The sequence below is a fragment of the Dromiciops gliroides genome, chromosome 1 (genome assembly GCF_019393635.1).
Source record: "Dromiciops gliroides isolate mDroGli1 chromosome 1, mDroGli1.pri, whole genome shotgun sequence".
Classification (NCBI taxonomy): domain Eukaryota; kingdom Metazoa; phylum Chordata; class Mammalia; order Microbiotheria; family Microbiotheriidae; genus Dromiciops; species Dromiciops gliroides.
In genome coordinates, this window is record NC_057861.1 from 74,276,807 (window position 1) to 74,303,227 (window position 26,421).

The window sequence follows — 26,421 nt, forward strand, 5'->3', positions numbered from 1 at the left end:
AATTCACAATTCTAACCTTGAATCTCTTGCTCCATTGTCCTACAACTGTCCTTTCCCTGTTACCTTGGTTTTCCCTGCTGACTTTGTTTGCCTCAGTGGGGAAAGTCACACAACTTGTAAACTGGGCGCACAATGCATTTATGTTATCTAGTCTTAGTCAAGCCCCCCCAGGTGCACAGTAATCCTTTTATTCTTCCCCATCATCACACTCCTCACAGATACTGTTCTAAACCTTCTTTCTTATCTGACACCACTTTTGTCTCCCTCTTTCTCACCAGAGGTTCTTGTTTCTAACTTTACTAAGATAACAGAAATTCCAACATAAGTACCCGTTTCTCCTAATTCAGCATCTCAAATCCTTCAACATTATTTCCTGCTCTCTCCTTTGCTGGCTGTCCTTTTGTTTGCCAAAATTGTGCCCAGATACCATTGTCTCCAGCTTGTTCTTTTGATTATTACCTCCCTCCCCATAACTTTCAATCTGTCCTTATTTACTACTGGCATTTTTCTTGCTGCTGATAAATATGCCCAGGTTTCCCCTATTTTTTAAAAACAATTTATTAAAAGCAATTAAAATATATTTTGATGTCTTTTATCTTTACATCATAGTCATTTCAATCCTCCCCCCCTCCAGATTGATAAGACAAAATAATTAAACAAAAACATCCATTACAGCAAGTGTACTCGACAACATATTATAATATTCTAACCTAGTAGTCCCTTTCCTCTCTACCAAAGGGCAGGGGCATATATTTCATTACCCATTCTCTAATATATTCATTCCTTTTTCAATTTTTGAGTTTTACTTTCTTCCCTCCATTTACATTTAGTTCCTTTCTATTTTTTTTTCTTCTTCTTCATTCTGCTTAGTTTGTTCTGGATCAGTTCATACAAACGTTTCCATGTTTTTCTGAATTCTTTGTTTCCCCCATTCTTTAAAAAAAACATCACTTGATACAATGGTTATGTCAGTCATTTTCCCTAAATGCTTTTCTTTCTTATAAGGAAAGGCTGTAAGGAAGGAATATCAGGAAAAATCTACAATTTTTAAAAAGTTTTTACATAGTTTATTTATGCTGATGAAAAATCATTTTCATGGATAAACATCCTCCATAGTGCCTTTTATTCCTTCTTTTTGCCAGCACCGACATTTGCCTTTGCAGTACCCCTGACTTTCTTAATTCTGTTCTTGCATTCCTTTCGCTGCTTTCTTGACATCTTTTCTTTCTCATAGAAGCCATGCCTTGCAAGTCTGTGCTTTGGTTCATTTTTCTTTGCATAATAAGGGAATCATAAATCATGCCAAAGCCTGTTGTTTTGCCACCACCAAAATGGGTTCTGAATCCAAAGACAAAAATGACATCTGGAGTTGTCTTGTACATCTTGGCCAGTTTTTCTCAAATTTCAGTCTTGGGCACTATGGCCTTTCCGGGATGAAGGACATATATAACCATCTGTTTATACTGAAGAAGTCTGTCCTGAACTTCCTGGTTCTGATGGTTACAGTGTCATTCATGGTGGTGGCCAGCTCCTCAAGCAGGAGAGGGAAAGGGCTGAGAGAGGCAAGAGCCAATCGTATCAGACCTCCCTACAATATTTTTTAAGGGATTTTTTTTTTTTTTTTTGCAGGGCAATGAGGATTAAGTGACTTGCTCAGGGTCACAGAGCTAGTAAATGTCAAATGTTTTGAGGCCAGATTTGAACTCAGGTCCTCCTGAATCCAGGGCCAGTATGTTATCCACTGCTCCACCTAGCTGCCCCTAAGGGATATTTTTTTAAAAAGTCATTTGAAGCAATGGTACAGAGGAGTTCCAGGGAACTCATGATAGAAGAGGATCTCCAAATCCAAGGAAAAAAAAAAAAAAGAACTGTGGAGTATAGATGCTGAATGAACCATACTATTTCTTTTGTTTTTGGTGCTGTTGCTTTTTCTATTTTGAGGTTTTTCATCATTGCTCTGAGTTTTCTCTTATAACATGACTAATGCAGAAATAGGATTAATGTTATTCTGTGTGTATATATATACATATATATATAGCCTATATCAGATTGCCTGCTGTCTAGGGGAGGGGGGGGGAGGGAGGGAAGGGAGGGAAAGGAGGGAGAAAAATCTGAAATTGTAAAGCCTGTATAAATAAAAGTTGAGAACTATCTTTACATGCAACAGGAAAAAAATTAAATACTTTATTAATTTTTTTAAAAAAAGAGAAAAGGGGGAAAAATTGTACAAAAAATATTTATAGCAACTCTTGGTGGAGGCTAAGAATCGAGAATCAAGGGAATGTCCATCAATTGAGAAATGATGGAAAAAGCTGTGTTATATGATTGTAGTGGAATGGTCTTATGCTACAGGAAATGACAAATAGGATGATCCCCGAAAAACCTTAAAAGACTAATGAACATCGATGTATAGTGAGTGAAGTGAGCAGAGCTGAGAAGACATTGTGCGTAGTGACAGCAGTATTGTTCAATGAGCAATTGTGAATGACCTAACTACTCTCAGCAGTGCAATGATCTAAGACAATCCCAAGGAACTAATGAGGAAGCTTACTATACACCCCTATAGAAAGAACTGATAAAAAGAACACTTGTGGATTATACATATATAACCTGATTGCGATCTTGTGGAGAGGGCAGGAAAGGGAGGGAGAAAAATTTGGAACTCTAAATCTTATAAAAATGAATGTCGAAAACTACCCTTACATGTAAATGGAAAAGAAAATAAATGTTTGTGGATATAACAGTAAAAAAAAAAAAGTCATTTGAAGCTGCAAACTCTTCAAACTATCATCTTTCTCCCTTTTAGAGTGTACAAAAAACTACATTCATTGCCTCCATTTCCTCATCTCTCACTTCTCAATCCCTTCCAATCTGGCTTTCAACCCCACCCAGAGATAATTTTTTCTGAAATTATCAATGCTCTTTTAAAAATTGTATTTATGTCTATTGTTTTTATATCAGTTTTGTTTCCCAATATATCCCTATCCACATCTCTGTCTGGAGAGCCATTCCAAATAATAAAAGAAAAAAAGATAATTAAACAAAACTGACACATCAACCCACTCCAACATCATATGTGGTGTTTCACATCCATAGTCCCATGTTTCTGCAAAGAAAGAAGGTACATTCTTACATGCTTTTTGATGGTCCAAGGTTGGTCCTTTTATTAATTTCACATCAATCAGTTTCAATTCCTTTGTTCTTGTTTTTCCCATTTACAGTGTTGAAGTCATTGCATATATTGTTTTCCTGTCTCTTCTTCACTTTGCATCACCTTATGTCTTCCCATGTTTTTCTGCATTCTTTATTTTTTTTTATTCTGCACAGTAATATTCCATTCCATTTACATAATACAATTTGTTAGCCACTCTCTGATAGGAATCTACTTTTAGTTTTTGGTCACCACAAAAAGTGTTCCTGTAAATATTTTGGTGCATATGGAACCTTTTTATCACTGCCCTATTTGGGTTCTGTTTAGAAGTGGGCTCTCTGGATCCAAAGATATGGACATTTTAGTCACTTTCTTAGCATAATTCCAAATTGCTTCCCAAAATGGTTGGACCAATTTACAGCTCCAACAGCAGTTTACTAGTTTTCCAGCTTTTCAACAACCCTCTACATCAATCAATCACCTCTTAATTACAAAATCTGGATGGCCTTTTCTCAGCCTTCATTCCTCCTTGACCTACATGCAGCCTTTCATATTGTTTACCACATTCTCTTCTTTTATACTCCCTCAATTTTTATAACACTGTTTTCTCCTGGTTCTCCTCCTACCTCTGTGATAGGGCACACAAAGAAGGCATTTGTGGCTTTATGCATGACTATAAAAATACAAACTACTCACTGTGGCACTAAAATCTGGCTCTAGCCTACCTTTCCTAACCTATTTCACAAAATTCCCCTTAACATACTCTATGTTCAGTCAAATTGGCTTACTTGCTGTTTTCCCATATGTAACATTTTATCTCCTGCCTCCCTAGTTCAATCTATTCACAGCTACCAAAGGGATTTTCCTTAAGTGCAGATCTGACCATGTTACTCCCCAACTCTAAACTCCTGTGGCTTCTTATAGTCTAGGGTATAAAAAATAAATTTCTCTTTTTTTGGCATTTAAAACCCTAAAAAAAACCTGGCCCCAAACTATCTCTCCAAACTTACTATACACTACTCTTCTTAACTCACACTATTTAAGTCTGTTCTTCACATGTGGCTTTCCATTTCCTGATTCTATGCTTGTGAACTGTTCCCTATGACTGAAGTGTATTCCTTTTTCACTTCTACATCCTTTCCGCCCCACTTTTGTCTCCTATCCCCAGTACCCACCGCAGTGCCTGGAACATATTAAGTACTTAACTGATTGCCGATTGACTGATTCCATGCCAACTCTTTCCCCAGCTCCACTTCTTGGCATTCCCAGCTTCCTTCAAAACACAAGTGCTACCTCGAAAGGTAAGCCTTTCCCAGCCCCCCAGTTGTTGATGCTCTCTGCCTCCACAAATGACCGTTTATTTACTTATCTGTGACATGTTCTAGGATGTAAACTCCTTGAGAAAGGGACTCTTTTTTATTTTTGTCACAATATCCCTGATACTTAATAACTCACGAATAACGGACTCATATTTGTTGAATTTAAGTCTTAGAACGTTTATCTCACAACAGCCCTGTAGGATATTTATTTTCCCTATTTCTTTTCTTTTTTTTTCCGATCTGTAACTTGCTGTGTGGGAAGCTTCCAGTGTGAAAACTTCCTCCACTGATGTAAACAGACAACAGTTTGGGAAGAAGGTTATCCAAAACCTGAAACAGATATATTAAGATTATACCCAAACCCACGAAAACAAGGCCAAAAGCCGTCTCTGCCTTCAAGGAGCTTACATTCTACCGGAGGAATTAGAGCCCAGATCTTCCTGACTTCAAGTTCAGGGCTCTAGTCACTTTGCCATGCTGCCTCGCATCCCCATTTTAGCGAAATGGAGACGGGGGCTCAGAGGAGCTCAATGACCTGCCCTTGCTGCCACAAGTTCTAAATGTCTGAGGCGGAATTCGAACACAGAACTTCTGGTTAGGCGTTCTGAGTTCCATCCGCATGGTCAAGCAGCACTATGCCCGCTTCCTTCCGTCTTCCCTCAACCCCAGGCCCTGTCAGAGCCCTCCTCTTTCTTCTTCCCTCCCTAGGGGCCCACACTCACCCTCGGGTCGGGGGATACCGAACCCAGACGACGTCCTCTACTGGCTCCAAACTACCCCGGCAAGTCGGAAGTACCGCCCTCAGGCTTCCGCTCCTCCGGAAGACTAGTCCAATCCTAGTCGGGGCGTCGTGGTGGGGCGGTTCCAAGGAGCGGCGAGAATGCTTCGGGTTGGTGACGGGTTGGTGACGGGTTGGCTTGGGCGGTGGTTCGTTGGAGCGTTGGAGATCCAGACTGGAGGGGGAGGGAGTGGGAGCACGCAGGGTAACTGGTTTGGTCTGGAGAAAAGCCGGGCGAGACGCGGGCTGGGGCGGGGCTTGAAGAGAGTAAACCACTGAGGTGGCCAGGCCTCCGAACAGCCTAGAGTGGTCCTCCCTTAGCGCTCCCGAGGCCTGCCTGGATCAGGCAGATGCCGGAAGGGGTGACTCTTCCTATTCGCTTCTTTGGTTTGTGGGGGCTGCTCGGGAGCTGAGGGTGAGTCGGGCTCGGCCCGCGGGGGGCTGGGGGGAAGTAGAGAAGGAGCGGTTTCTTCCGTGCCTACAGCCCCAGGATCCCGCTAAAGATTCACTGGTACCAGAGCAGATCACTTCCCCACCCAAACCTCGTGGAGTACTTGGGGTGGCTCGGGCTTGGTTCGGTTCTAAGTGCAGCCGCAGTTTAGCGCCGCCGGTACCCCCACCTCCATCTTTATTCTGACTTGGCTTCCTCCAGGGACCCTTTCTTTAAACGAGCGGACACTGGGGTCCTGGCAGATGTTGGGGTGCGATTCCACCAACATTTTTGTGTAGTGCCTCTTACCTTTGCTTTCTTGACGCCAGAAACTCTCAAATTATATTCACGAATAGAGGAGGAGAGTATGTTGAAAGAGCCTTGGTAGAGCTGTATGACCTGAACAAGCCCCCTGAGCCTTGGTGGGGCCTCTGGTAGAACCAATGGGTGGAAGGTGTCAAGAGGCCACTTGGGTCTTCATGTCATAAAAAACTTATTAACAATTAAAACTGTTCAAGCTTTGAAAGTTACATGCAGAATTTATAATTTTATGTAAATATATTACATTTGTTGATTGTGTTTTATTATAATTATATATCATGTTATAAGATAGGGCAGGTTGGGAGGGAGGATTTCCAGCATAATTGCTGTCCCCAGCACAGGAAATGGTGGGGAATGGAGTGGTTATGTAAATGTAATAAACATATATTTATATTGTATTACAAGGTGTTCCAAAAGTCTTTGTAAAGTTTTAAGCTTTAGGACAACCTGTATACTACATATTTTAATTGTTTTGTTCTTTAAAATAAAAGCAGGCTGTATGTAGAGATATATTTTTTATGGAGATTCTATATAGAATCTATTATATAATAGAGTTCCAGTTTCAGGTACAATCCCCTCCTTTTGTCCTGCAATATATAAATTGCTCATATTTTATTTAATTATTTTTAAAAAGAGAAGGGAGAAAAAAAAGAGAAAAACAATTAGAGCAGCCCAAAAGTGGAATGGACTGCCTCCTGAGGGTTGGGTTCCCACTCCTTGGAGGTCTTCAAGCAGAGACTGGATGACCACTTGTCAGAAATGTTAATAGTGGGGATTCTTTTCTTATGTGGGTTGAACTAGATGGCCACTGAAGTCTCTTCTGACTTTCAAGTTCTATGATTTTTTTTTTTATTCCATAGAAAATGATCAATAAATGCTCACTGACTGTTGTGGTGTGTAAAACTATATGTGGTTGCCCTATTTCAGTCCCAAGTGTAGGAAAAATTAGCTGGGGTTTCTAATGTAGTTGTTACTTACAAATTAGAAGCTTTAGCACCAGTTTTGGGTATTAAGCATTTATTAAAGTATATTAAATATTAGTAAAGAGAGTGCACATGTTTCTGAAAGTTCAGAAGGTTTATCTAGTCTAGAGGAAAGAATAGAGCTCAGCCTGGCCTGCTTCCTCCAAGTCCTCTGCCACTAAGAATGCCTCAGAGAGAGTAACTAAGTGTGGAAGCTTCCTCTGGGTCTGGAGGAGAGGCAGTCCTTACACAATGCTTCAAGATAATTGGTTAGCATCACCCAAATCCATTGGTTCACTGGACTTGAGGGCAGTTCATGAGCAGAACATACTGAGGTCAGAGTTCAGAGAACACACCCCACTGAGGGCCAGGCTCTCAGGTAGGTGTGGTTTCAGTCAAGTCAACTTCAAGTGAGTCAATCAGCAAAGTCAATCCAATCAATCTTAATATAATCCCCTCGAACAGGGGGAGCTATTCCAAAACCCATTATTTTTTCACACTGTAAATATGAATTATTAAAGATTTCCTTGTTCTCATATGTTTAGTCATTTTGTATTGTCTTTAGAATAAAGTAAAAATTCCTCAATTTGCCATAAAGATTACAAAACCACCTATAATCTTCCTCCAGTATATCTTACCCTCTTTGTTTCATATTATTCTACAGACCAGCTAAACTAGTTCTCTTTCATCGCCGTATTCAATTAGACTGTGAACTCCTTGAGAGCAGGGACTGGTTTTTTGCTTTAGATTGTAGGTTCCTTGAGGGTAGGGACCATCTTTTTAAAAAACAAACTTGTAGGGGGCAGTTAGGTGGCACAGTGGATAAAGCACCAGCCCTAGATTCAGGAGGACCTGAGTTCAAATCTGGCCTCAGACACTTGATACTTCCCAGCTGTTTGACCCTGGGCAAGTCACTTAACCCTCATTGCCCTGCAAAAAACCAACCAACCAACCAAAAAAACTTGTATTTGTATCCCGGGTACTTAACATAATGCATGGTACATAGGTACTTGTTGACTTGCATTTCATCTCCTGTTCTTATGAGCACAGGTTATCCCCTTTCCCTGTAATGCATTTTACCTTCCCAGCCCCAAATCTTTATCTTCCATGTTCCACTTTCTTCCACACACTCCAGTTTTTGTGCTTTCTTCTTTTAAAAACTACCCTCTATTTGTCTATCTTTGTAGTTGTTTTGTGCCCCTGTAAAATATTAGCACCTTGAGGTCAGGAATGGATTTCTTTTTGTCTTTGTATCTTGAACACCTAGTCTACACGTATGTATTCCTCCCATTTCCTATTGTATATGACTTCTCAAACTGAATGTCTCATATACATCTTTTTTTTTTTTTTAAAAGTGAGGCAATTGGGGTTAAGTAACTTGCCCAGGGTCACATAGCTAGTAAGTGTTAAGTGTCTGAGGTCGGATTTGAACTCAGGTACTCCTGACTCCAGGGCCAGTGCTCTATCCACTGCGCCACCTAGCTGCCCCTCATATACATCTTAAACTCAACATGTCCAAAACTGAACTCATATTTCCTTCTAAATCCTCCCTTCTTCCAAACTTCCCTATTACATTTGAGGATACCACCATCCTCTCAGTCACCCAAGCTCACAACTTAGGTCTCATCCTTACTTCCTTACTTTCTCTCACATATGTTATCCAATCTGTTTCTACGGTCTGTTGATTTTATCTTTGTAACATCTTTTAAAAAATATTTATTTATTTATTTATTTTTTGCGGGGCAATGGGGGTTAAGTGACTTGCCCAGGGTCACACGGCTAGTAAGTGTCTGAAGCCAGATTTGAACTCAGGTACTCCTGAATCTAGGGCCGGTGCTTTATCTACTGTGCCACCTAGCTGCCCCCTGTAACATCTTTTGAAAAACGCCCTTCTCTACTTTGACAGTGCCACCACTCTGGTATAGGTCCTCATCACCTTGGATTTGGACCATTGCAGTAGCCTGGTTGGTCTGCCTGCCACAAGTCTCTCTCCACCTCAGTCCAGCCTCCACTAGGCTTTCAAAGTGATCTTCCTAAACCAGAAGTCTGGCTATGTCATGCCATCTATTCAAACTTTAGTGGCTCCCTATCACCTTCCAGGATCAAATGTAAAATCCTTTGTTTGGTGTTCTACACCTTCTGTAACCTAATCCCCTTCTACCTTCCAATCTTCTTACACCTTACTCCTGACCAGGTACTGCAAGTGATACCAGCCTCATTGCTGTTTGAAGAAAACATTTTATATCTTGGCTCCAGGTCCCATGCCTGGAATGTTCTCCTTCCTCATCTCTGACTCCTGGCTTCTTTTAAGTCCCAGCTAAAATCTCACAGTTTTTCCCAAGTCTTCTTAATTTTAATCCCTTCTCTCTATTAATGATGTCCTGTTTATTCTGTATATAGCTTGTTTGTACATAGTTGTTTGCTTGTTGTCTCCTTCATTAGACTGTGAGCTCAAGAGCAGGGACTGTATTTTGCCTCTTTTTGTAGACCCTGCACTTAGCACTGTGCCTGTCACATTTTAAGGGGCTTTAAAAAATGTTTATTGACTGAGATTCTGTATTGTGAGAACTTCTCCCAACAATGTCATTTAATCAGTAAGCATTAAGTGTCTACTTTGTGCCCTCGGCAGATACAAAGGTAAAAGTGAAAATCTGGGGCAGCTAGGTGGTGCAGTGGATAGAGCACCAGCCCTGGATTCAGGAGGACCTGAGTTCAAAATCTGGCCTCAGACACTTAACACTTACTAGCTATGTGGCCCTGGGCAAGTCACTTAACCCCAATTGCCTCACCCAAAAAAAAAAAAAAAAAGTGAAAAGCCTCCTGCCCTCAAGGAGTTTAAAGTGAATACAAAGCAATTTGTCTTGGGTAGCTGAGTGGGGAAGATACCAATTGCTGAGGAGACTGGGAAAGGCCACTTATAGGTAATGGCTCTTGAGTCAAACTCTGAAGAAGTGAAAGTGAGAAGGAAAAGCATTCCAGACTGGGGAAGGCACAGAGAGTAGAAATGGAATGTCTTTAAAGAACAATGGAAGTCCAGTATGTCTGGAATCAAAGGGATTTGGAGTGAAAGGCTTTATAAAACCTCAATCAGTAACAACCTTTCCCCTCAGACCTTATTCGACACTTTATTTTGGTTGGTTGTTGTCATTAATTCTAGAAGAGAACCAAAAGATGTCATCATCGCTATGTTGGAGTCAAGGTACAGTGTGTTCCATGTGGTTGATCGGATCAGTACAAGTTCAGAAAGCTGTACCACAGGTTGGGCACAAGTAGTCCATGCGCACATTTGGAGTGGAGGTGTCTCTAAATGGGCACATTTCATGTTTCTTTTGAGCTACAGCAATTCAGTTTCACTCATAGAGCACAGTGCCTTCTTTGACGTGGGTATGCCATGTTGGGCAGTCCTTTTCCAGCATCATCTATGTCACACAATCAATTCTAGAGTTCTTTAGAGAGACCTTGACAGTGTCTTTGTAACACTTCTGTGAACTCTTCATGTGAACACTTCCTTTGTGTGAGTTCTCCATAAAATAGTCTTTTAGACAAGTGTATATTTGGCATTCGACCAACATGGCCAGCCCCGTGGAGTGTTGCTCTCTACAGTAATATTTGAATGCTTGGCAGTTCAGCTCAAGAAAGGATTTCAATGTCTGTTACCTTATCTTGCCAGTTTATCTTCAGAATCTTCCAAAGATAATTCAAATGGAAGTGATTGAATTTCCTGGCATGGTGCTTAGTAGACTCTACAGGTTTCACAGTTGACATGAAGTCAGCACAATGGCTCTGTAAAACCTCCCACAGTATTCTAGTTATAACTTTATTACAAATTAGGATATGATACATGCATTGGAAAGGTACAGGCTAAGTGCTATGAAGTAGACATTATTTCTCTTTGGAATAATGGGAAGTAGGAAGGTTGGGTGGAGAGAAGGGAAGGCTTCATGAGGAAATTAGCATCTGAACTGGTTCTTAAAAGATCATGAGGGGCAACTAGGTGGCGCAGTGGATAAAGCACTGGCCCTGGAGTCAGGAGGACCTGAGTTCAAATGTGACCTCAGACATTTGACACTTACTAGCCCAAGTGACCCTGGGCAAGTCACTTATTCCCAACTGCCTCACAGAAAAAAGAAAAAAGAGAAAGAAAGAAAGAAAGAAAAGATCATGAGATATGGATTTAGATCCAGAAGTGCCTCTAAGGGTTATTTTTACAGAGGAAAAAAGAGAAAAAGAATTTCAGTGGGTTGAAAGCATGGAGTGTAATGTATTCAACCCACTGGTTTTACATCTCTTCTCCCAGTGGTATTTGTTCCCCAAGTTCCTAACAGTCTCTCATATCACATCTTCATTCTCTTCCTCCAGAGCTTTCTTCTCCCTAGGTTCCTAACCATCCTCTTGAAGAGAACCCAGGAGAACTGGTGATGACAGCTAAACTCTTGCTATCAAGGCTCCAGGTGAGCTGTCCTTCCTGAGATTCCATCACTTTGTCCTGATGTGGCCTTGTGAGTTCCTTTTGACCAATACAGAGCATCTCCTGTTTATTCAGTGTGTTACTAGGCAGGAATCATAGTCTTACTGAGCTGTTGAGCTGAAAAATACCTTAGAGGTCAACTAGTCCAGGGCACTGAGGCTCAGAGAAGAGATATGATTTGCCTAGGATCTACTTAGTTTCTAGCCTTGAACTTATGTCCAAAATCCAAATCCAAATCCAGGATTCTTTCTACTCACACACACCACAGCTACCTTCAGGCTAGGATCAGGATTAATAGAATCAGTAATTCTTTATTGACTAGGGGCCTAAACCCCAATTCTGGGCTCTTCCCCACTCCAAACCCCTGACAATAACTGGGGCTGAACTAGGATAAGGGTTTCTATATTGCTTGAAACCTGTTGGTGGCTCCACTCTATGTCTTCCACCTCTAACTTCTCAAGACAAATAGGATTTTAAGAGACAAGCCCGGGGGCAGCTAGGTGGCACAGTGGATAGAGCACTGGCCCTGGAGTGAGGAGTACCTGAGTTCAAATCCAGCCTCAGACACTTGACACTTACTAGCTGTGTGACCCTGGGCAAGTCACTTAACCCCAATTGCCTCACTTTAAAAAAAAAAGAGAGACAAGCCCAGTCTGGGTCTTTGAGAGATTTTTAGAAAATTACTTTTCCCTACATGGGGGCTCCTAGTTATGTGTTGTTAGCCCTAATCTGCAGTTAGAGGAGTTAGTCTTAAACTCTTCATTCCTCTAAAATGATATTGTAATTTCCTGAGAAGATCATGTATAACCATTGCTATACTTATCACATATGCACATGCTCCTTCCCCAACCCCTGTGCACATGCCCACACATACTTCGATTCAAACCTATATATATATTCATTGAAATGCTTATACTCAGAAGCACCCACAATGGCAAACATACACAGGTATAGAGCCTTTAAATCTTCACATCTTGTTGCCTCACATTACTAGTGGGGCTATTCTTGGAACTACATTAGGAACTTGTTGTTTCAGGTAGACATGATATTTGAGGATGTGGCTGTGTACCTTACTCAGGAGGAGTGGAGCTATCTGGGCCCTGCTCAAAGGGGTCTCTACAGGGATGTGATGCTGGAGAATTATGGGAACATAGTATCACTAGGTAAGACCCTTCCCTCAGTACCCATACCTGAGCTTCTTGGCTTTGTGAATAGTAATGGGGAGGTCTAAAGGATATAATCTGATTCAGGGATCAGATTCCCAATCATGTCTGGGCTCAGAAAAGGCACATTTCCTGTTTGTTCCTAAGTACCAGGCCTGGTATAGAACTGGAAATGGTGAGTATCCCTGAGGCTATATTTTTTCCATGTTCAGAATTGCTTGTTAGATCCCTGAATTTACTGCCCTAGGCATAGAATCACAAAATCTCAAACTTGGAAGTGAGTTCAGAGCCCATCTGTGCTTATGCCTAAATAGGAACCCTTTCAAAACTACTCCCTACAAGAATTCATCCAGTCTTCTCTTGCAGAATTCTAGTGATGGGGAACTCACTACCTTATGAAGCCAAGCCAGCTAAGTGACCATTTTTAACTGTTAAGCCTTTCCCTTTTATGGAGGGAAATATGTGCTTCTTAACATCCTCTACACATTGGTGCTAGTTCTAGTCCTAAGGTTTAATAGGAACATCCCTAGAGATTGAGTTCCCCACAATTCTAATGGGAAATAAACTAATTGTTCCCTCTGCTTAGGTTGCCAATTTCTGACCCTTCACTGTCATTTAGGGTAATAGTCCCAAGACACCCCCCCACCCCCCAAATGGCTCTCAGACTTTCCCAGAGCCTTCCTATCATGGCTTCTCTGGATATTGCATTTTTTTTTCACCAACCCTCACAGACTGAGGGACTAGAACTGAGCTTAGTAAAGTTCTTTGTTCCCAGGATATTTACTAGGTCTCATTGCTTTCCTTATAAGCAGGATTTCCAGTGCCCAAACCTGATGTGATCTCCTTGCTGGAACGAGGGGAAGAGCCCTGGGTCTTGGATAGGCAAGGAACTAAGGGAAGAGAGATTTTTAGAGACAATTGCTTAGGTAAGTGAGTGAAATGTTTTCCTTCATTCAATATGTGTGTGTGTGTATACATATATATGTATACACACACATATGTATGTATATGTATATATATATATATATATATATATATATATATTTTTTTTAGTGAGGCAATTGGGGTTAAGTGACTTGCCCAGGGTCACACAGCTATTAAGTGGTAAGCGTCTGAGGTCGGATTTGAACTCAGGTACTCCTGACTCCAGGGCCGGTGCTCTATCCACTACGCCATCTAGCTGCCCCATATGTATGTATATTACTGTTTGCTCACTGAGTTGTTAAGCTGATAAAGAGTTCACCTAGTCCGGGGTGTTGAGGCTCAGAGAGAAAATATGATTTGCCGAGGATCTAATTAGTTTCTAGCCTTGAACTTAAGTCTCTTGGCTCCAAATGCAGAATTCTTTCTACTTAGACCACAGCTACTTCCAGGTGTCATAAACCAATCCAGGCTAGGAATGACATTGTTTTCAATAAGTGGTCTGTTGAGAATCTACAAAAACCTAGAAAATATGTCAGACTAAATTCTGATTGGGAAAGTCAAGAAGTCAGAATGAGTCATTTTTCCAGCTCAGGGAAGCCTGGGAGGGCAGACAGAGAAGTCTGCAGACACCGGGTAGCACTTAGACTGGGAGAATCCTACTGGCCAAGGACAGAAAGGGAACCAAGATAGAGAACCAGGGCAGAGGTTCCAGGGGACCCCTGAACCAGTGCTGGGAACAGGAATGGGTAACATCTAGTTGCTCTGTCAACCGTTACCCAGTTCAGGGTCATAGATCCAATGCAAACAAGAGTTACCATGTGGATAGTGGTTGTAGAAAAAAATCAAGAAGTTTGCCAGTAACCCTAAGCTTCAGCTGCTAGAGCCTCTTCCAGATTCCAATTGATCATCTTCCATTACCTCCTCCCCTCTCCCACTGCCCTTGTGTAATAGCCATTTTTAAATCCACTGAAATCAGGTATGGAAGGTGATATGCAGGCCTCTAACTGATGTCTTTAATTTTCTGCCCTTCCATGAGGCAGCAGTGGATCAAGCACTGGGCCTGGAGTCAGGAAGACCTGAGTTCAAATCCAGTCTCAGACACTCAATAGCTGTGTGATCCTGGGGAAGTCACTTACCCTCCATTTGCCTCACTCCTTATTTGTAAAATGAGGATAATAATAGTGCTTACCTCCCAAGGCTGTTATGAATATCAAATGAGATAATAATTACATAGTGCTTAGCACAGTGCCTGGCCCATAGTAAATGCTATGTAAATGTTAACCATAATTATTGCTATTTTTATTAATGTTAATAAATAATACTTTGTGCTGTTTTAGAGTGGTCATAAGATCATAGACTTAGAGCTTCAAGGGAACTCAGGCCATCTAGATCCTCAGTACTGTTAAGGGCTAAAATTCTAGCTAAACTGTCTAAAATATCTAATGAGTGGTCGCCAATAAATTATAAGCTTTAGCAAGAGTTAGACTTTTAAGCATTTATTAAGGAGAATAAGAATTTGGTAAAGAAAGAGAAAGGCCTAGATTCCTATCTATTAAAGGGAGAGCACATTTCTAGCTCCACTCTCCACCAGAGTCCAGAGGAAAGAGCGTCAGAGAGCGCCAGTCTCTTCCTTCCTCCTCCCACTAGCCTGCGTCACTTCCTGACGCCAAAGAAAAGACTCCTGGTCTTGCCCTCAAAGACCTTCACTTCATGGGTGGAACTCTTCTACAGTAAGTCTCCAGCAGGTGGCGTCATTCCAATCGTTACAGTACCCTTATTTTACAAATGCCCAATGGAGGCCCAGAGAGGCCTTTATGGTTCTCAGAGTACTTTCACATATATCATCTCATTTGATCTTGACAACAGCCCTGTGAGATCATTGGTCCCTATATTATTATGCCCATTTGACTGGAAAAACTCTTGGAATACACAAAGGCAAAGATAGCTTACTATCATGGTTATGACTTTGAATTGGCTATCAGGAGACTTAGATTCTAGTCACTGATCTGCCATTTGCTAGCTGTGCGGACCTTCGGCAAATTTCTTAATCTTTCTGGACACAGTTTTCCCTCTATAAATGAGAGGGTTGGATTAGATTTTTATGTTTTAAACAATCAACAAGCATTTATCACATACTTGCTGTGTGTGAGACATTATATTAGGCTTTGGAAACACAATGGCAAAGCACTTCCTGTCTTTGAGGACTTCACATTCAAATGGAGAAGACCACATATAAATTGTAAGGGTGAAGGTTGATCGTTGATTGATAAGGTCGATAAATCTCCCCACCCCACTAATACCTTTATTGGGTGAAAATACATTTTAACTGAATCAATCTGAAATGTGAATAATGTCAGGACATTTCTCTTGGTTTGATAGTAAGTCTGTTAGATTGGTTGAGGAACTTGGCCATACTCAGGGGGTATGTATAATACTACTGAACTAATTTGGCATCCACATATGGTAGTAGAGAAAAAGAATTGAGGACCTCAGGAGTTTAAGTGGCAGCATAGGAGCAACAGGTGAAAGGAGAAATACAGTGGGACATAGACACAGGAAAGAAGTGAAAGATTGAGGATGGTCATCAGCTCTACAAGCATCTCTGAGCAAAGGACTTAAGCTAAGGCAGTTAGGTGGCTCAGTGGATAGAGAGCTGGGCCTGAAGTCAGGAAGAACTGAGTTCAAATCCTGTCTCAGACACTTACTAGCTATGTGACCCTGGGGAAATCACTTAACACCCCCCCCCCAAATAAAAATAAAAATAAAAGACTTAGGCTAAAGACACCCAAGGTCTGCTTTTTACCTAACTTTCTCTTCAGGTACCTGTCTATTAATAGATACTGGAATATACTGTAATAGCTTTTTCACATAAATATTTTTAGAAACCTAAATTCTGCTTACACTACAAAGCGGTCAAGGGTTAGCTAGAGATAAATGGAAATTTAAGGCAGAGTATCAACTTTCTGCCTAAATGTTAGTCCTGTGCCAGTGAATTTAAAATTTTATTTTAAAATGTAAAAACCATTCTTACTTCAGGTTTGGTTAGCACACTTTAGTTTGCTGCCCATTATCCTAAAACATCAGAAGAGGAAACCACATGGACCTGAGGAACCATTATATTGTCACTAGACTTAAAATAAGCTAATTATTATATCAGGGTGAGGATGATTACATCTGTAGGGACAAAGAGGGTAAGGAAGAAAGAGTGATACTCTCATTCACTGGTATTATATAAATAGATATATAAGATAAACAGTAGATGGAAGACAGCCCTAGAAGGGGAGGTGGTGATGGTGGGGAGGGGCCTGGAAAAGACCTCCTGCAGAAGGTAGTATCTAAGCTGAATCTTGAAGGAAGCCAGAGTTTCACGAGGCAGAGGTGAGGAGGGAGAGCATTCTACGAATAATGGACAGCCAGAGAAAGGCAAAGACTGGAAGGGTAGGAATGGGCAAGGTTCTGAAGAACATTAAATACCAAACAACTTCATATTTGATCTTGGAGGTAAATAGGAAACCACTGGGATTTTATTGAGTAGACAGTGGAACTATGATTGAGGAAAATCACTTTGACAGCTATATCAAAGATGGATTGGAATGGGGAGAGACTTGACTAATTAGATGATTTTTGCAATAGTCCAGGTGGTGACGAGGGGCTGAAGTAGGGTAGTGGCAGTGTGAGTAGAGAGAAGAGGAAATAAACAAGAGGTGTAAAGGTAGAAATGATAAGATTTGACAACAGATGTTTTGTATAGGGTGATTGAGAATGAGGAGTCAAGGATCACACCAAGGTAGTAAACCTGGGTGATTGGGGAAATGATGAAGCACTCCACAGTAATAGGGAATTTCAGAAAAGGAGAGGGTTAGAGAGAAAGATAGTTCTGTTTTGGACCTATTGAGTTTAATGTCTATAGGATTTCTGGTTCAAGATGTCGAAGTATATAAAATTTATTTTTTGCATTTGAAATTCTTGAATATTTAGGATGCCTCAAAAGTCTGAGTGCAGTTTAAAATTATTTAATAAGCCATTAAAACTTAAGACTGCATTCAGATTTTTAGGATACCGCATATCAAGAAGAGTAGGGAAGAGCCTAAAAATTGGAGTCAGGAGAAATTTGAGTTTGGATAGACTTTCACACTTAATAATTATATGACCATAGGAAAGTCAACCTCTGCAAACATCAGTTTCCTCATCTATAAAATGGGAATAATAATAGCAGTACCTACCTCACAAGATTTTTCCTTAAATGAGGTATTCTATGTAAAAATGCTTTATAAACCTTATTACATTTTGTTAGAAACCCTCTGGGTGTCAGAAAGACCCTGTGTTTCCAGTTTCATTCCTAATAAATTTAAAGCAGGGCAGCTAGATGGCGCAGTGGATAGAGCACCTGTCCTGGAGTCAGGAGTACCTGAGTTCAAATCCGGCCTCAGACACTTAACACTTACTAGCTGTGTAACCCTGGGCAAGTCACTTAACCTCAATTGCCTCACTAAAAAAATCAAAATAAATAAATAAATAAATAAATTTAAAGCAACATTTCCTGATAGAAAAATATATTTTATGGCTAAAAGACTAATTTCTTTCAAATAAACTCAGATTTGGGGCTCTTATATCACTGTGTTGACTTCAAAGCCTTTTCTTCATTTGACTTTTGTTAAGGGCTAAAATTCTAGCTAAACTGTCTAAAATATCTAATGAGTGGTCGCCAATAAATTATAAGCGTTAGCAAGAGTTAGACTTTTAAGCATTTATTAAGGAGAATAAGAATTTGGTAAAGAGAGAGAAAAAGGCCTAGATTTCTATCTATTAAAGGGAGAGCACATTTCTAGCTCCCTTCTCCACCAGAGTCCAGAGGAAAAGAGAGCGAGACTGAGCGCCAGTCTCTTCCTTCCTCCTCCCACTAGCCCGCGTCACTTCCTGACTCCTGGTCTTGCCCTCAAAGACCTTCCCTTCATGGGCAGAACTCCTCTACAGTAAGTATCCAGCAGGTGGCGTTATTCCAATCGTTACAGTCCCCCCTGTTGTTCCTCAAGAAACAAAATGTTTCCTTGACGGAACAGTAAAAAGAATATAATAACTATTGCTAACTAATAATATGTGAACGACAATATAGAAAAGGAAGAGAGGAAAGTTTTGTCCAGAGGGGCGATTTTTTTTTTTTGTCCTCATGAACCGACGCTTTTACATTAGTCTTGCAAAGGGAGGGCCTCTGCAGAGAGTACATGTTACAGATGGTGTATATTATAACAGAAAGAGAAAAAAAACCAACAAAAACAACAAATCAAAACTGTTCATTTAAAGTCTCTGAAAGTCTTTTTTCAGATGTCCTCTAGGTGTAGTCGTGGAATGGAAGTCTTTACAGGGGTTGATGTGTGGATGCTGGTAATCAGCCAGGAAAATTTCCTACAAAATTGAGCTTAACACAACTTTAAAATAGCTTTGTCAATAATCAAATCAAACAATGAAAGTTCTCAAAAACATGTCTAAGGGAATTCAGAATCTTAGTTGTTACACATGAAACATATAATAAAACAAAAATTGAAACATTCTTTAAAATTATAATATTACTATAGTCCCCCCTTATGGAGGGTAATTGAGAAGACAATTGCTGTGATATTAATTTTTTAAAATAATTTTTATCTTTGTTTCATCATTTTTTGCATCATCTGCCTAATTATCCTCATGCCATTATGAGAAATTTAAAAATCTAATATAATTGGTAACAGGTGTCAAGGCCAAATTCAACACTGTATTTATCATGACACCTGAGATAATTATGGGGGTTACCATAAAAGAACAGAGAAATGATGGGATATGAGCATTCCCACACTTGAGCAATATATACTGCCCATGCAGTATACCAGGCTTAAAATAGGTGGATGGAATATATGTCCATGCCACCGAACATATTGGAGGAAACTGAGTCAGACTTAATCAGATGCATGGGATTTGAGATGTCCATGGCATCAGGCATATAGGAGGGAGCATAGAAGCCAGGTGTAGAAGTGAGATGGGTGGGATGAATACTTCCAGCCATCTGTACAATATTGTGGGGAAAAATAAAATAAAATATTAAACCAAGAGAATCCAACCTCAACATTAGTCAAAAGCCGTTCCCTCGGCCATACCTTGACTTCATGCATGTCTCCCCTCATGTGACAGTTCAGTGTCTGCTCTTGCATGTATTCCTCTTGTGATTGGATGGCATCTTGGCCAACTGGCATCTGATAACTCAGAATAAAGGCAATTAGTGTCTTAAATGATAAGTTCCCATAATCCAAGTCTCATATGGATTTAAAAATTGAGGATAATAAATGATTGCAAAAAATGTGAATACATCTTGACTCAGAATATAATATATAATTATGCAACAATTTCAAATAATACCCCTTTTTTTTACTTAGTATACAATCACTTTTGTGAAAAATCAGAACATATTTAAATATAAGTTAAAGCACAACACAATCTCAAAGAAAACTTTTACAAATGTTCCCCTCTTTTTTTTTTTTTTTTGGAATATGCTTATCAAAAATAATACTTCTAGAATCAATTTACACTTGCCATGGCAAACAATTTGCCAGGGAAATGCTTTAAAGAGTTTGATCAAATAATCAGTTGAGAAAAAATAACAAAAACAAACAACTCAGAATATGGGAGCACAATACTCCTAGAATTAACATTGTATTATGAAATCAAAACCATGTTTCAAAATTAGATAGATGAATGAATAGAAGAAAATACACATGGAACAATAAAAGACAGTGAAATTCAAACTAAGGAAATCTAAATGAGCATGAACTTAATATTAATAAGAGTACTATAAAATATAAACTTGATCACATGACTATAAAAAGCTTTTACAAATATTCTCCTTGTTTTAAAAACTAAGTATGACACAATCTCAAAAGCATGAAAATCTCTATGAAAATAAACCCATACCATTAATTTCAAAATGTATATGTAATAGCATAGAAATCCTATGTAACCTCTGAACTGATACTATTACTCTGAGTGAATTCAGAACACTTTTGATTCCGGTATCTAAAATCCCCAATACTCATATCAATACCTTGCTGCTTACTTCTACATTTCTGTAAAATATATACCCTTCCATGGCAAAAGAATCGGAGTCTTGAACTATGTTGATGATTGTCATTCTTATTCGGCTTAAGTTTTTCTTCTTTAACCCCTCTATATTGTCTGTCAGTCTTTTCACCATACAAATGCTTTATAAGATTACTAATTAAAGACAAAAGCAGGTTAGCAAAATTATGAACAAAACGAGCATATCTGGAATTTAAAGGGCTTTTTAAGGTTGTCTCAGAAGCACAGCCAGGCTGGGGAAGGGCTGAGCCTGAAGCTGCAAATATAGTTAGAGAAAGTTGAGCATGTGCATCAGTTCTCTGGACTTCCCAGGCAGGGGAAGCAATGGGCTTGGCCATGGGAGGAATAGAGGGTGGGGTCTGGAGAGGAGGGGAGGGACCAGAGCAATTTGAATCAGACTTGATTTTGAACTCAGGCCTGGATTCCTCTTCCCCCACTTTGCCTCCAGATGCTAGGGGATTAAAAGCTTCTAGAGGGTGGGTCATTGCCTCCAGGCATGCAAAATTAGAGCAACAATTAGTGTTAGAACTGGGAAAAGCTGCGGGAATCTCTTCAGGTTTCTCTGAAAAAGCATGGTTGGGAGAGGGAGAGATATTTCCTTGTGTGAGTAAGTTGCTGGTTCTTTTAACAAAAAGAAAAAGAAAAATAGAAAATCCACAAAAACAAAGCATTAACATGATCTTATCCCCCATTTGTCTGGTTAAACAGACTAAAATAAAAAATAGGGTAATTAGGGAGTTTAAAAGGTCCATTTGAAAAAATTTAAAGGGAAAACACAGCCAGTACACCAGTACTTAGCAGTTAAAGGGAGAGTGTAGGGGAAATTTCTTACCCAACCAGAAGATCAGAAGAAGACTGAGGTTTAGCTTTCCTCTTCGTGGTCAGCCATCTGTTAAGGGCTAAAATTCTAGCTAAACTGTCTAAAATATCTAATGAGTGGTCGCCAATAAATTATAAGCGTTAGCAAGAGTTAGACTTTTAAGCATTTATTAAGGAGAATAAGAATTTGGTAAAGAGAGAGAAAAAGGCCTAGATTTCTATCTATTAAAGGGAGAGCACATTTCTAGCTCCCTTCTCCACCAGAGTCCAGAGGAAAAGAGAGCGAGACTGAGCGCCAGTCTCTTCCTTCCTCCTCCCACTAGCCCGCGTCACTTCCTGACTCCTGGTCTTGCCCTCAAAGACCTTCCCTTCATGGGCAGAACTCCTCTACAGTAAGTATCCAGCAGGTGGCGTTATTCCAATCGTTACACTTTAAAGAAGTCACAACTTTCTAGGATATTTTTCATCCTCAGATACCATGATACATCAGGAATCTGCATAAAGCAATTCACATGACAGGACTTTGCTAGCAACAAAGATTTGCTCTTGTCATTATTATGAATTACTTGATTTGCCTATTATCTCCTTTATCCAGTTCACCTCCATGAATTTTCCATATAACTGAAATTTGCTTCTTTAAACTTCTATTTTTTTGTAAATAATAATACTTACATAACTTTCCCTCTTGAACTTTCTCCTAGTCTAATTACGTCTGGAATATTCTTTTCAGTTCTGGACACCACATCTTAGGAAATACTTTAACAAGGTAGAGCACAAACAGAGGGATGACCAGAAGGGTTAGAGAACCAGAGAGCATGCCATTATAGTATCAAATAAAGAACCTAGAAAAGTTTAGCCTTGAGAAGAGAAGACTTATGGGGAACACAGCAGCTTGGCTTCACTTATTTGAAGGGCCGTTATGTGAAAGAGATAGTAGACTTGTGATGCTTGGTTTCAGAGGACAGAACTAGGAGCAGTGGCTGGATGGTTGCAAAGAGACAGATTTTGACTTAATTTAAGAAATTTCCTATTGATTAAAGCTGTCCTAAGGTAGAATAGGCTGCTTCTGAAGGTAATGAATCTCTGTCATTGGAGGTTTTTAAACAGAGTCTGAATAATTGCTAGTTAGGAAGGAATTCCTATTTAGGTGAAAGTTGGATTAGATGACTTCTGAGGTCTCTTCCAGCTCTGATATTGTATGATTCTAAACAAAGTATACTGAATCTGATTTAACCTTTTCTTGATGACTGATGGTGGTCATCATCAATATTAGTTATTGGAAGATCACTGATTTTGCCATCAAGAAACTTAGACTGTAATCATAGCCATATCATTAACTCACTTAAGTGAGTCATAAACTTTATGGGTCTCATTTTCCTCATCTGTGTTGTGAGATGTTAGACTAGAAGAAGAGTTCTTAACCTTTTTTGGTGTCATTTTGTAACCCTTTTGGCAGTCTTGTGAAACCTGTGGACCCTTTTTCAAGAGTAATGTTTTTAAATGCATAAAATAAAAAACTTAGGATTACAAAAGAAACAATTATATTTTAAGTACAGTCATTAAAATATTTTTTAAAAACAAGTTTAAAGTCCCCAGGTTAACCCCTGGACTAAAGAATTTCCTTGCTTATTAATTGACTTGACTGACAGCACTGACATTCTATAATTTTACGATTCTTTGTCTTCCCAAAAGACATTTGTTTCATTAATTTTGTCTTGTTCTTTCTCCAGTGGTTTACCTTGATACACAAAAAAAGCAACCTGTAACATCTGAATTTTATATTTATTTCAGTTAATGAAACTAGCACTGAGAAGTTACCTCAAAATCTGGAACCTTCTACAGAAAGGAAATTGCATGGAGTAATATCTGAGAGAATTGTGGGGGATGTTTTCCAGGGATTTGACTTTGAAGAAGCCTGGGACTATGAAAGAGAGTTAAAGAAACATCAAGAAAATCTTTCAGTTGGGATACTGAAGAAATCCTTTTGCCAAGAGAGGGCTTTCAGACCAAACAAGAGTTGCAAAAAACCTTATATATGTCAGAGAAACCAAAAGTATAATGAATTTCAGGGAAGCTTCAGTCTGAGTTCAAACCCTGTTAGACATCAGAATATTCCTATAGGAGAGAGACTCCATCAGGATATTACATGTGACTTAACTTTGAAACAGAATTCAAACCTGATTAAATATCAGAGAATCAGTATGAGTGAGGAATCATGTAAATCTAAAATATGTGGGAAAACATTCAGAGAAACTTCAGCCTTTATTGAACGCCAGAAAATTCACGGTGGAGAAAAACCTTATGAGTGTGATAAATGTGGTAAAACTTTCAGTCAGAGCTCTAACCTTATTGATCATCAGAGAATTCACACAGGAGAAAAACCCTATGTCTGTAAAGAATGTGGGAAAGCCTTCAGGCAGAGCTCTAACCTCATTAAACACCAGAGAATTCATACAGGAGAAAAACCCTATAAATGTAATGAATGTGGGAAAGCCTTTAATCAAAGCTCTAATCTCATTAAACACCAGAGGATTCACACAGTAGAAAAACCTTATGAATGTAATGAGTGTGGGAAAACCTTCAGTCAGAGCTCACATCTAATTAGCCATCAGAGGATCCATACTGGAGAGAAACCATACGAATGTAGTGAATGTGTTAGAGCATTTAGTACCCGATCATCTTTTATACAACACTGTACAATTCATACTGGAGAGAAACCCTATAAGTGTAATGAATGTGGAAAAACTTTCAACCAGAATTCTAACCTTACTAAGCATCAGAGAATCCACACTGGAGAGAAACCTTACAAATGTAATAAATGTGGAAAAACCTTTAACCAGAACTCTAACCTTACTAAACATCAAAGAATTCATACTGGGGAGAAACCCTACAAATGTGATAAATGTGGAAAAGCTTTCAGTGCTCGTTCATCTTTTATACAACATCATAAAATTCATATTGGTGAGAAACCCTACAATGAATGTTGAAAAACCTTCAGCCAGCACTTTTAAACCTTAATAAACATTAAAGAGGGGGCAGCTAGGTGGCACAGTGGATAAAGCACTGGCCCTGGATTCAGGAGGACCTGAGTTCAAATGTGACCTCAGATACTTGACACTTACTAGCTGTGTGACCCTGGGCAAGTCACTTAACCCTCATTGCCCTGAAAAAAAAAAAAAAGATAAAAATAAACATTAAAGAATCCATAAATGGAAAGAAACCTTACTAATGTGATGAATGGGAGAAAATCTTCAGGATAGGCTCATTCTTTATTTCACAGTTTAGAAAACATAGTGAAAATAACGCCCAATGAAAGTAACAGATATAAGAAGGCCTTTAAGTGTAATGATTATGGGAAAGCTTTTAGCCAGAATGGAAACTATTTGGCATCAGAAGTGTTATATTGGTGACAAACCCTGTGTATGTGATGATTTTTTTAAACACTCAGAACTCACAATTCATAATGAAAAGAAAACCTATGTCTGTAATGAATAGTGTAAAAGATAACAGGAAGAGCTCTGATCTTAGTAAATATCAAAAAGTTTACACTGGGGAAAAATTGACTCCAGGAAAAAACTTTAGTAACCCCTTGGGTTTCATTTAAAATTATAAAAGTCATGCTGGAGAAAAAACCAGATTCTTCAAATGTAGGAAAATCTTCAGTAAGAGTTCTAGAGGATTCATTGAGAGAAATCTGATAATGAAGATATTTGGATACATAGGAAGGACCTGTGATTTCATCCAAGTGAAATCCATCTATATATGACTTAGTAGGTAATTTCTATGAGATAGCATTGGAACCTACATTTTCCTAACTCCAAGCCTGGTACTCTGTCCACTATACCACACTGCCTCTAACTTGAAATGAAGATCATAATTTGTGTTTGTAAATATCTCAGTTGGACCTCATAGTAACCTTGTGATGTACTATGAGTATTGCTGTTCTCATTTTACAAATGAAGAAATAAGCTCAGAAATAAACAACTTGCCTATGGTCACACAGCTGTAAGAGTTAGGATATAAACTGATTTCTACTGGACATCAAGTCCAACACCTTATCCCTTTCCTAATAAACATGAACTATACACACACCATATGGCAGAATATCTAAAGGCTTTAAAGGAAAAGCATAATCAAAAGCCAGAATGCCCAATAGTAAGAAAATAATTACAAGTTCTTGACATTCCCCAGAAAGAACATTGTAGACTAACAATGCTGACAAAACTAGATTTGATAAATCTATACTCATTATAGAATTGGAGCATTAAGGGATTTACCTTTTTCTTTTTAAAAATTATTTTATTTCTAATTACATGTAAAAATAATTTTCAACATTTAAAAAAAAGTTGGGGCAGCTAGGTGGCGCAGTGGATAAAGCACCGGCCTTGGATTCAGGCGTACCTGAGTTCAAATCTGGCCTCAGACACTTGACACTTACTAGCTGTGTGACCCTGGGCAAGTCACTTAAGCCCCATTGCCCCACAAAAAAAAAAAAAAACATTTAAAAAAAGTTGAGTCCTAAATTCTCTCCCTTTTTTCCCCTTTCCCCTCTCTTTGAGAAGGCAATTTGACATAGATTATACATGTGCACTCATGCAAAACATTTCCATGTTAACCAAATTGCTAAAGAAAAGAGTCCAAAAAAACCCCAAGAAAAATAAAGTTATACTTTGATCTGCATTCAGACCCCATCCATTCTTTCTGTAGAAATGGATAGCATTTTTCATCATTAAGTCATTTGGAATTGTTTCTGATTGCTGTATTGCTGAGAATACCTATGTTATTCATAGTTGATCGTGGTACAATATTGCCATTATGTACATTTTTCTTCTGGTTCTCCTCATCTCACTTTGCAACAGTTCACATAATTATTCCCAGGCTTTTTTTGGGGGTGTGTGTGTAAAGTTTTGGGTTTTTTTGGCGGGGTTAATGGGGGTTAAGTGACTTGCCCAGAGTCACATAGGGGTGTAAAGTTAAAAATT

The 26,421-nt window shown here is 39.3% G+C and overlaps 2 protein-coding genes across 2 annotated transcripts in view; one reads left to right on the forward strand and one right to left on the reverse strand.

Annotated features, from left to right (window-relative positions):
• The window catches only part of LOC122745619 (zinc finger protein 420-like), a 24,406-nt gene extending 14,167 nt beyond the window's left edge, over window positions 1-10,239 (reverse strand). Inside the window, exons 1-4 of the mRNA XM_043991008.1 lie at window positions 10,215-10,239; window positions 5,988-6,109; window positions 5,586-5,726; window positions 5,193-5,467 (exon numbers count right to left, since the gene is read on the reverse strand). Coding sequence (XP_043846943.1) covers window positions 5,193-5,467; window positions 5,586-5,726; window positions 5,988-6,109; window positions 10,215-10,239 — 563 coding nt within the window. The remainder of the gene's footprint in view (window positions 1-5,192; window positions 5,468-5,585; window positions 5,727-5,987; window positions 6,110-10,214) is intronic.
• LOC122741886 (zinc finger protein OZF-like) lies at window positions 5,507-25,779 on the forward strand. Its single transcript, XM_043985755.1, has 5 exons — window positions 5,507-5,663; window positions 11,321-11,412; window positions 12,466-12,592; window positions 13,402-13,518; window positions 23,231-25,779. The coding sequence occupies exons 2-5, from the start codon at window positions 11,380-11,382 to the stop codon at window positions 24,424-24,426; spliced, it is 1,473 nt and encodes a 490-aa protein (XP_043841690.1). The 5' UTR covers window positions 5,507-5,663; window positions 11,321-11,379; the 3' UTR covers window positions 24,427-25,779.
• The last annotated feature ends 642 nt before the right edge of the window (window positions 25,780-26,421 follow it).

Excerpts from the sequence above, each read along its gene's own strand:
- LOC122741886 (XM_043985755.1), top strand. The coding sequence starts at position 11,380 with ATGACAGCTAAACTCTTGCTATCAAGGCTCCAG. Across the intron at positions 12,593-13,401 it reads TGGGAACATAGTATCACTAG|CAGGATTTCCAGTGCCCAAA; the intron begins GTAAGACCCTTC and ends TTTCCTTATAAG. Across the intron at positions 13,519-23,230 it reads TTTTAGAGACAATTGCTTAG|TTAATGAAACTAGCACTGAG; the intron begins GTAAGTGAGTGA and ends TATTTATTTCAG.